Source organism: Lygodium microphyllum, chromosome 4, assembly GCF_053477565.2.
Source record: "Lygodium microphyllum isolate KBCC chromosome 4, Lygodium_microphyllum_v1.1.10, whole genome shotgun sequence".
NCBI lineage: Eukaryota > Viridiplantae > Streptophyta > Polypodiopsida > Schizaeales > Lygodiaceae > Lygodium > Lygodium microphyllum.
Window position 1 is genome coordinate 63,228,571 of NC_141138.1, and position 10,675 is coordinate 63,239,245.

At 43.0% G+C, this 10,675-nt stretch overlaps 1 protein-coding gene across 2 annotated transcripts in view; it reads right to left on the reverse strand.

The window, feature by feature from the left end:
• The window catches only part of LOC148037101 (protein TOPLESS-RELATED PROTEIN 2-like), a 55,432-nt gene extending 46,761 nt beyond the window's left edge, over window positions 1–8,671 (reverse strand). The window contains exons 1-8 of one of the 2 annotated variants that reach the window (XM_087676039.1): window positions 8,065–8,671; window positions 7,353–7,466; window positions 7,083–7,262; window positions 6,872–6,985; window positions 6,623–6,781; window positions 6,336–6,513; window positions 6,070–6,202; window positions 5,825–5,943 (exon numbers count right to left, since the gene is read on the reverse strand). In XM_087676039.1, the coding sequence (XP_087532165.1) occupies window positions 5,825–5,943; window positions 6,070–6,202; window positions 6,336–6,513; window positions 6,623–6,781; window positions 6,872–6,985; window positions 7,083–7,262; window positions 7,353–7,432 (963 nt within the window). In that variant the 5' untranslated portion in view covers window positions 7,433–7,466; window positions 8,065–8,671. The remainder of the gene's footprint in view (window positions 1–5,824; window positions 5,944–6,069; window positions 6,203–6,335; window positions 6,514–6,622; window positions 6,782–6,871; window positions 6,986–7,082; window positions 7,263–7,352; window positions 7,467–8,064) is intronic. The other variant, XM_087676037.1, reaches the window with a different exon arrangement.
• Between the last annotated feature and the right edge of the window lie 2,004 nt (window positions 8,672–10,675).

Sequence of the window (10,675 nt, forward strand, 5' to 3'; positions counted from 1 at the left end):
TATAGGCCAAAATAAATGCCTACAATATGACAGGTCGGCCAGCATTAAATACTAGCCGATTGGCTACAAATAATGTCAAATCTCCATAAATAGTGACAAATAATATGCCTAAATAATCTCTGTGCCTAGCCTGCTAAACCACAAGTCCAGACTCAACCATGAGCTGACTAATCTACTAACACCCTCTCTCATATCATGGGTGAGCTGATACAATACAATATACAATGATAATGTCGCATCATAGTATACACAACAATGTCCACCAGAGTAGAACCATGGATACCCAAGTAGTGGGTGCGCAAGCCACCACCAAGGTGCCTCGGAGAGAACCTAATGTCAATGTCGATCATACCAGCTCCTGAAGATAGAGAAGATCATAGCAGCTCTCAATGTCTGTCAACAATGCCCCTAATGTAGCATAAGTGACCATCCTGTCACCAATGTCGCAGTGCATAAATGACCATGAATTCCCCTTCTTTGGCCAGACCGCCAAAGTGTCCCCTCATGTGAGCTCCAGACGAAAGCCACCCGCTCTCTGTCAAATAACCAGCCCATCATGAACCTAGATGTCAATCCTAGCTCCAGGATTTGTACCTGCCAAACTTCGGTCGATGCATCAGGGATGTCCCTCTCTGGATCATGTGCATCTGTATAGACATATAGATGAGGCACGGCTGCCCCATCTCACCACCCTCTTACACTCCCTCTCTAGCACTGGAGAGTCATGAGGGATGTCCGCATCACCACCACTAGAAACCAGCTGAGGAAGGGGCTAGTAAGCCCTTCCCATGATCCGAAGAAGAGGATCCCTTCCGCGTCTTGGACTTTGCCTTGGCTAGAGGATCGGAATCGAAATCTAAGGCAGATGATGACTCGTCGGAGGAGTCCACATCCCGCTTCATCTTCTGCTCCTTTTTCTTCCTCCCGGAAGCCGCTAACTCTGTGCAGTCCTTCCTTAAAATGACCTTTCTTGCCACAGTGATAACACTGGGCCTTGGACTTCTTCGTCTCCGAACCCCTTTCTGAAGCTGCAAGAGCCTCACCTAAACCTCCATATAGCGTATCATCAGTGGATGAGCATGGAGTAGCCATCTGTAGAGGATTGAGAAAAGAAGTAGAGAAAAGAAGGGATTGGGAGAGGAAACACAGCCAAACCACGAGCACAGACTGCAAAAAACAAGAGTTCACATACAATATAACCCAAAATCTGATCAAAATAAGACAAACGCTACTGTTAGAAGTCAAAAAATTGGTTCAAAACTACAAGAAACAGCAAAAACGGCATGTTTTGCCAGCTGCCCAACCCAAAATAGTGCTGAAAACAACAAAATGCAGGCTGCACACTGCATAAACATGTGTAGGGAACTGTCACCAGCAGCCTGACGATGAAAACACAAGCAGCAAGACGTGTTGGACAGTAGACGATGGCAAATCTGCAGAAAACGCAGGCCAAACAGGTCGCCTATATGGAGCAACAGCAGCCTGATCAGCAAGAGGGAAAACAGTCCTGAAATCAACAATAAGACACAGCAGAAACACAAATCCTGAAATTTGATACCATGTCAGAAGTGGTGCAGCAATGAAAGCATAAACATGTACTGAAATAAACTGTTGAACACAAGACAAAAGAAAAGAAATAACACAATACAGATGAGAACTCAAATGTATGCTCGGGAAATGGAATCCATATACCAAGTCATGAGACAGTACAGATACAATGTGAGTCACCGGATGTGGAGGCACTGGCACCTGCTCCCTCTCTCCAAGAACTATCCAGTGATGAATGAATGAATGAATGAATGGAGGAGGGAACTAGACAATATATAGGCCAAAATAAATGCCTACAATATGACAGGTCGACCAGTATTAAATGCTGGCCGACTGGCTGCAAATAATGCCAAATCTCCATAAATAGTGACAAATAAAATGCCTAAATAATCTCTGTGCCCAGCTTGCTGAACCACAAGTCCAGACTCAACCATGAACTAACTAATCTGCTAACAATAATATGCCTAGAAGCACCACTGTCAAAAAACCAAGTGTCTACATCCTCAGTAGAGCTAAATGCTCGATCTACCCAAGAGGTGTCATAACTGCATGTGTAAAAACAATAGTCCCTGTCTACAACAAAGGACGCGAACTCAGTAGCAGTGGAAGGAGCATCAGAGACAGACATTCCTTACTCCTCCTTCGCAATGGACTTTCTGCACTCAGTGATGTAGTGGCCTAGCTTTTCGCAATAATGGCATTTGCCCTTTTTGACTTGCGTGCCCCCTCGTTTTTTACTTGCCTGTGATGTGCAAGAAGTTCCAGAACTCTACGGAGCATTCTTCACTTGGCTGCCTTTGCCCTTCTATCTAGCCATAAAAGCCTGCTCAGAGGCTATAGCATCCACATCACTATTTCTCCTTGTTTGCTCCTCCTCTAGGAGCAAACTAACTAACTGAAGAAAAGTGATTGGCTGCGCAGCAATCCTCATGGTGAGATTTAATGCCGTATGAAAAGCCAAGTACGAAGGAGGTAATGAGTTTAAAGTGGTAGATATCATCTGTGCATCTAAATAGTACTCATCAACATTCATGAGTTGCCCTCACAAGTCTTGGATTTTATTCAAGTGATCCTGAATAGAATCACCTTCTCTAGCTCTTTCTTTAAGAAAGAGATGCGAGTCTCATTCTTGCCTATAAACATCTGCTCCAAAGTTAGCCAACTTCTCGTGAAGAAGCTGCTGAACGAATGTGGGGAATGATTGACCGATGAACTGCCAATGCAATCAGCGACAAAGCCTATGCATCCCGTGTATCCCATGCTTTTTAAGCTGCTAATCTTTGTGGAAGTGGTTGAGGTGGAGCAGGCTGAGGTGCCCTTTGTGCATGTCCTCCTGGAGGAGGAGTAGCTGGAGCCACAACTCCAGGTCTAGCTTCTTCTCCACTCACATAATCCCAAAGATTTTTGGCCACAAGTACATTCTTAATCATGAAGGACCAGAGTGAAGCACGACACCCGATACAATAGACTGAAAGAGTGTGAGCTGAAAGTACAAGGTACAACCCTTAAACCTTAGGGTTGTAGGGAATGTTCACACCCGAACACGGTAAGTGCCCATAAGTGTATGTCATAAGCACATACGAAATAATACCATAAGTCTGGGGGAAAAAACCTCTCCTACCGAGAGTGAAAAGTACCCCAGTGTCCTACTGATCACCGACACTCCTATGTGAGCGTAGGCATAAGTGAGACGTGAGTGAAATACCCAACAAGTGGATCCATCTCCACCAAAGCTTTTGTTGCAAGTTTGAAGGGGGGAAGAAGAAGAAGAAAGAAGTCAAAGCCTACATGACACGAGTTTTCTTCAGGCTCTCACTCCAACTCGGATTCATTTAAGAGTGAAGGATAGAGCTAAAACATCCGAGCCTTCTACCTCTACTCCAACAATTACCCATGAGTCCGCATTCCTTCATATTGTTGAGTTGGAGCAGCCTTCTTCAATGGTTGCCTCGTCTTCTAAGAGGCCTTGCCTAGTTGATAGTGGAGCTTCTAGTCATATGACTACACAAGGTGATTTGTTGTAGGATCTATGCCCTTCTAAGGGTTTCGTCTAATGGTGACATTGTATCAGTGCTTATTAGTGGTGCTGCCATTGTGCATTTGTTTTTCAACCATGTGTCAAGCTCCCTTTCATAGGCCCATTATGTTTTAGACTTGGGCTTTCCACTCCTCTTTGTTTATGGTCTTACTAGGCTTGGTACCCGAGTTGTCTTCACCGAGCAGGCCATTTGTATTGAGGATTCTTTTATAGGTGTTGTTATCGCAACTAGTTGGCAAGAGAGCGTACAGTCTATGTTTCTTCCCACAAACCCTACTGTCTCTCTGGTTTGCTTTCACAACAGTCATATTTTGACAATAACCTCCATGTTACTTGAGCACGAGTCTGCACTCACATTACGGGGGAGGTTCCCATATCTGTCTAGCAACTTTTCTAATCAAGCATTCACTACTTCAAGCAGGGGTGTGAAGAAGAAGAAGAAGAAGGGGTGATGCTACTTTTGTGGAAAGAAGGGGGTCAGGGCATCTCCGAAAGGAGTGCAATAAGCTAACGGTAGTGCAAAAGTAGGAGACATAGGACAAAGCTTCTACCAACTCTTCTTCATCCTCAAGTTTTGATTCACATTCTAGTCACCCAACCTATGCCACAGTGACCACAAAATCAGTCTTCTAGCCCTAGTGTGCCATCATCCCTCATGACTCTCTAGTGCCAAAGGAGTGCAACCAAGTGGGCCATTCTCTTCTAATCCATATTTAGGTGCAGTAGACCTTGAGCATGGCTTTCTATATGCACCAGTACAGTCTAGCGGTGCAAATCATGGAGCTAGTTTGTCTTTCAAGTTCATGACACAAGGTTAGAGAGCGGTGTTTGCTCCAAGTCTGTTCCCACATGAGGGAACCCCTTAGATCCCCTTTGGCAATGTGGCCAAAGGCAAGGAATCCATGGTCACAATGAGCTTTCTATGGAGCTAGTTTGTGACAAGCATCAAAATTTGGTTATTTGTACTGCCTGTTTTCAGGGTTCGGTACGATTGACATCAATATCAATGTCTTAACGAGCGGCAAGGCACGTAGGTGGTGGCTTGATCACCCACTACTTGGGTATCCATGTTCCTCTCTACTTGTCATTGTTGTATGTACTATGGTGGTACACATTTCTAGTAGATATTGTTGTGGTATGGGTCATGGTGATGGTTCCTAGGGGCTTGTTGTTCCTCCACATTGTACATGTCATTGTACTTATCATCTGTGATATAAGAGACAGTGTTAGCATTAGCACATTTCATGGGTTTTATTGGTTGTATCTGGGCATTGGACAGGCGCTAAGTGGGCATTTTGACAGCCATTTATGCCCAGCTCAATTGTCTCAGGCCTTGCCCTGTGGCCTTATTTATAAGTGCCTCTTCTCCACTCTCCTCGCTCTCCTCATTCATTGCACATCTACATCTACTGGAGAAAGGGGGGCTGGAGGCACTCGGGTGTCACCATAGCCCATGTGACTTGTATGCATCTTCTCATGCTCTACTATATAGATTCCATGGCCCATTTCATCATTCACTGAATTCTTGTGTCCTTGCTTTCTTGTTATCTCTTTTCAATGTTCAGCAGTTGTTTCTTTGCTTCCAGCATTGTATCTCTTCCTCACAAACAAGCAAGCAAAGCGCTTCAATTGATGAACAATCTACTTCAGATGGTTATCCATGAGTAAACTTTCTTTTTCTTTGATATTGGAGAAGAGGGTTGGAACTTGGGGACCCTTTGTGTTTCGGAGGAAGGGGGAGCACAATTTTCTACCATGGCTGTGCTATTTATCAAGCCTATACTCATTGGCTCTGTTGTGCTTTATCATTTTAATGACTGTCATGCATTTCAAAATTATGGTAGCGCTTATGTGTGCAGAATCAAATGCAATCAAAATTGTCAGATATGTTAATGAAAGCACAAGGTACATACTCTTTGACAATTTGTAGATACATATAAAACAGACAATATGTACAATTAAGAAGCATTCTTGGTCTACAGGACTTTTCTTGGGCTTTGCTCTATTTTCCCACTATAAGAGTTTCAAGACAGGTCATCTCATCATGCAGTCATCTGGACTGACTCATGCTACCTTACTCGCGCTAATACAATACAGCCTACCATTTTGAAATGGATGAAACAAGATCCTTGCTGCTTAAATATGCACAATACAACTTCATGTTAATAGTAAATAGACAAGAACCCAGATGTCTGGATTGATATCTTAAACACTGTAAAAGACGAGGATAAGCACTACCTCATCTATCACTTGACTGGACATCCTTGGACGTTTCAAAATATGCTCAGAATCTGCAGATTGATAGTCAACACCAGATGCAATACCTGGAGGCGTTCTTGGGTGCTTGAGCAGAACACCTGCAGTACAGAACTTTATAAAACCAACAACCTTCTCACTAATTCTCCATGCAATAGAGCTACTTTAAATTGCCTCCAGTCCCCCTACTCACCAGTCTCATGCTGCTCACTAAACTAATTACGTACCTTGATTAGGTGAAGGTGTAACACCAACTGTCCCAGCAGCAACAGCTGCATGAGATGGCACTGGTGGAGGATTTGGACTGACCATCCACCCTGCTAATGAAATGGAAGATGAAGCACTTGAAGTTGTGAATGGCTGGCAGCAGGACAAAAACATTACAAGACTTCAACCCACATAATTGAGCTGACATCAAGCTCTGATGCAAAGGAACTAACTGTCTATTTTGGCAAATGAACATTGTTTTGAGTTACAGACTCATGAAGAGTACCCCATGAGCTCCAAGTGGAGGAAATGGTCCCGTCTTTGGAAGGCCCCCTACAAGAGGATTGTTTGGAGCAGGTGGTCCACGAGCACCATTAAGAGGAGCACAGGAATGATCTGTGAACAGAGTTTTTATGTCTGGATTTGGCCGAGGATTCTTGCATAGCTGATGTTGCCAATTCAAACTGCATGCAGTTGGACAAGTCACATAGCCTTTATCATGATAAGACTAATATAGACACAACCAAAATGATAAATGCTGAATTTTGTGATATGCACTTTTGAAATGCAGACCTTTGATTGATCAATGTTCTTAATCTTGAAGCTTTCAAAACTGGGAATGTCAGCTTATCTCTAAACAAGGGATTGGCTTCTATCAACTTCTTGAGTTCCATCACCATTATATTTCTGGCTGACTTTGTATCACCATACTTGGAAAGCTGATCATTCTCTCTAAATTTGATTGATGTTTAGAGTAAGTTAGCCAGCACAGAATTGTTTAAACGCATAATCAAAACCTTTTAAATCCATAAAAGTGCATGCCTGAAATTGTCCAACGTCAGTAGCTGAGTTATTTCTTTATAGAGGTCCTCATTGAAAGCAGAAAACGCTTTCAAATCCTTCACTAGAATTTCTACTGCTTTGGCCCGATCTTGTCTGTTTCCACAACCAAATTTTAGTCAAGTTCAGAAAAGCTAAGAACTCTGACAAAAAATACTACACAAAATTTTGTAGAGGTATTAATCCCACAAACTTGTCCAAAGCTTCAAGGTACTTCTGCTTCCGTATTTCAAAGAAAATTTTCATGGAATAACGATTATCATCCACTTTTGTGAAGCCAGATAGGTAGCGTTCCACTTCATCCCATTCTCCAGCCTGTGCCCGATCTTCAAAATACTTCATGTTGAAAAAGAACCCAGACTCTTGCTCGAGCCTGAAAAGATGTAAAGGGGTAACTGCAGAGTCTATAATGTTGCAGGTAGTAGATTAATCAGAAAATACAAAAAAAACAAAGCATCCTTACTTGTGTACTGTGTCCTTGAACTTTTCCTCGTCAAGGAACTGCAGAATGAGAAAGACAAGCTCCCGACTGAGGGAAGTCATCAATAAAAGGAATTTGACCACTTTAATGAACAACCTGGCAGCATCAAATAAAGAAATTCTGGTGACACTTGTATACACAGATCTCATTCTGAAAAAGAACTAAAGGGGCAGGAATGACACAAGTACAGAGGCCCAGTGTTTCGGAATCCTCACAAGCCTAATGAAGAGGAAAACTTAACATAAACTTCTCGATGGATACAGCAACAAGTATTTTGCATGTACAAGATACAATCCATAAAAAACCAAGCGCGCAAGATTTTGAATGTTGACTAAGGTCAAAAAGGCAAGGAAAACAGTTGACTTACATTTCAAGAAATATAGTTTGGAACTGTCTTGGGATGAAGAGAGACGATCAAAGTCTCTAGACTGGAAACTCGAGTATGAAACCAGGAAATGGCAATACCTATTAGTTCCACAAATGGGGTATTGGGGTATGTGCAGGGGCAAATCAGGGGAACCAGAAGGCGGAATGGATCTAATGCAGAGAGAGAGACAGCATAGATGACAGGAGAAACTAGTCCCAAAATTCTGAATTTCGCAAGGCAAAGAAGCCAAATTGATGCAAAAAATGGAAAATTGGGAGGCAAGCAGAAGACCGACGACGAAAGACCAGAATGAAAGAATCAACATACCTGCGGGGCAGGGGAGCCTGAAAGGCAGTCTCCCAGATAAGGGAAGCTCAACAGAAGCAGAGCCCAAGCGACAAAATGGGGAATTGAGGAGAGGGTCGAGGCACGCCTCCGTTGACTGCGGATACCTTGGGCATCATCATGCTCCCCCACCTCCTCTTCTCATTTTGCCCCAAAGGCAGCAGGAAGGGAGTCGCCCAGGTAAGGGAAGCTCAGCAGATGCAGAGCCCAAGTAACAAAACGGGAAATTGGGGAGTGGGTCGAGGCGCGCGTCCGTTTCAATTGACTGCGAGGACCTTGGGCATCAACAAGCTCTCACCTCCTCTGCTCGTCTTCTTGTCCGAGGATGAAAGCATCCACCAGAGCAAACAAAAATTGCCACAAAATGGGTTTGCGTTTGGAAGCTGGCTGTTCGCCCCACGAGGGGGAGAAAGAGAGAGGGGTTGTATCTTGTATGTATCTGTTCGAGACCGACCTGCCGCTGAATCGCAGGCCGCGAGACGTAGGATGGCGTATCAAGCATGGTGGTTGATAAGGGCTTGCACTTATCTTCTCGCGATCCCAGTTGGCAGCTTTATTAAAGTGAGCGTTGTGTAGCTTCGATAGGCGCACAGCCTCACAGGGCGATCAGAGGTCTCGAGACTGGTCGGGACTCGGATTGAGTTTGGTCAGTCAACACTTTCAATCAAATTATTAAAAAGGGATTAAAGAACAGAGGCATTTGTTTTCTTTGAGATGAAAGGACAGGCTCAGGGACAAGGGGCCTGATGAGCCCTCTCAGACAGCGGAAACGGCCTCCTATCTATTTTGTCATCACTCCCTTGTCATGTACCTACTTCCCTCTTTACTCCATTTGTTTGAGGGGTGTCACACACGTGACGTAGCTTGCATGCAGCTTCGCCAACGCCAATGCCTTCCATTTTGACAGCTGGGTCACACCAATAGATTTGTGAAGCTGGACTTGCATACCAATCGCACCCAATGTACATTTAGGAAAAGCATAATCAAAACACTAGGCATTCCGCACCTATATTCTCTCGGCGCTTCGTGTCGATTTCTCTCTCGGTGCTTTGTATTAAGTTTTTGAAAATGTGTTTTATGTGGCAAGAGGGTTCATAGGAGGTTGATATAAGAAACATAACCCGAACTCTGAAAGCTCTAGAAACTTACACTAATACAGTATTGAATGCATGAAAATACAAAATATGGGGATGTGTATATATGGAGTGGCAAACCAACATCAACAAGATCAAGCTCAAAATATATCTCCAAAGAATGCTAATTACCATTTCTCAAAGTTTCTCAAAGACAAACATATTTAATGGTAAATCTATTCACATTGACCCTATTATGGCAAGTATATTATCCTTACATAGCAAGCCTACAACATTACATAATTTTGACAACCTATAAACTATATTGAGAATCTCTCTCTCTCTCTCTCTCTCTCTCTCTCTCTCTCTCTCTCTCTCTCTCTCTCTCTCTCTCTCTCTCTCTCATATATGCTTACATGTGTATTAGCATGTATGCATGTGTGTGTGTGTGTGTGTGTGTGTGTGTTTCTATAGTCTATGTATTTGTGTGTGGTTTTAGAGTATGTATGCATTGCATGAATATGCTCAACCATTACAAATAGTATCCTATCCCATATGTTCAATCAAAAAAGAAATCCAACTCTTGTTTTATCGTGTATGTGCATTTGTGGATACTTTTAGAGTATATACACATTGTATACACATATTCAACTATTAAAATATCATATCATTTTATATGTCTAATTTAATCAAAATTAGTAGAGAGAGAGAGAGAGAGAGAAAGAGGGAGAGAGACATACAATTTTTCAAAGACTCACCTATTCCCTTTCCATAATCATATCATGTGTTCAATTAAAAGAGAGAGAGAGAGAGAGAGAGAGAGAGAGAGTGTGTGTGTGTGTGTGTGTGTGTGTTCAATTAAAAGAGGGAGTGTATGTACGTGTGTTCAATCTTGAGAGAGAGAGAGAGAGAGAGAGAGAGAGAGAGGATAGTAGAAAATAGATACAACTCCCATTCACCCTTCAAGAAAAATCCATTTTATTTCTTAAATACCAAACTCCTCCTCCTTGTGCCACATACGCTTGGGAGCGGTGTGGTTGATTTGGGATCCCCAAGGTAGATCTCTAAATAGTATATAGAATAGATTAAAAGGGTGCTAGTCAACATGTTAGAGGCTTGTGCTTGATTGGGTCATCACAGCCTTGCTTGTTAACGACAGATAGAGGATCTTCATGCATTACTAATTAGAGAACTCAACCCTACAAAACCAACCTTAGCGCACCCTTTTAAAGGGGATGCTTACAGGGGTTCAAGGGTTGTATAGTAAGCCTACTCGCCCCACCCCTCATTGCACAATAAACATATTTGGGTGTTGAGAAAGGTCACCCTTCTCCCATTGTAGTTATTCGTGGCCCGCGAACCCTTAGAGATCGATCTAGTACAAGCTCAAGTACCTCAACAAAAGGAGGAGCCCAAGTTACAAAGCAAAAGCTAGGGGATACATAGAGCACTTCCACATGGGCATTCTAAGCTACTAGTACTAAAAACATTCAAGCAGACAATAAACACATTGTCATTAG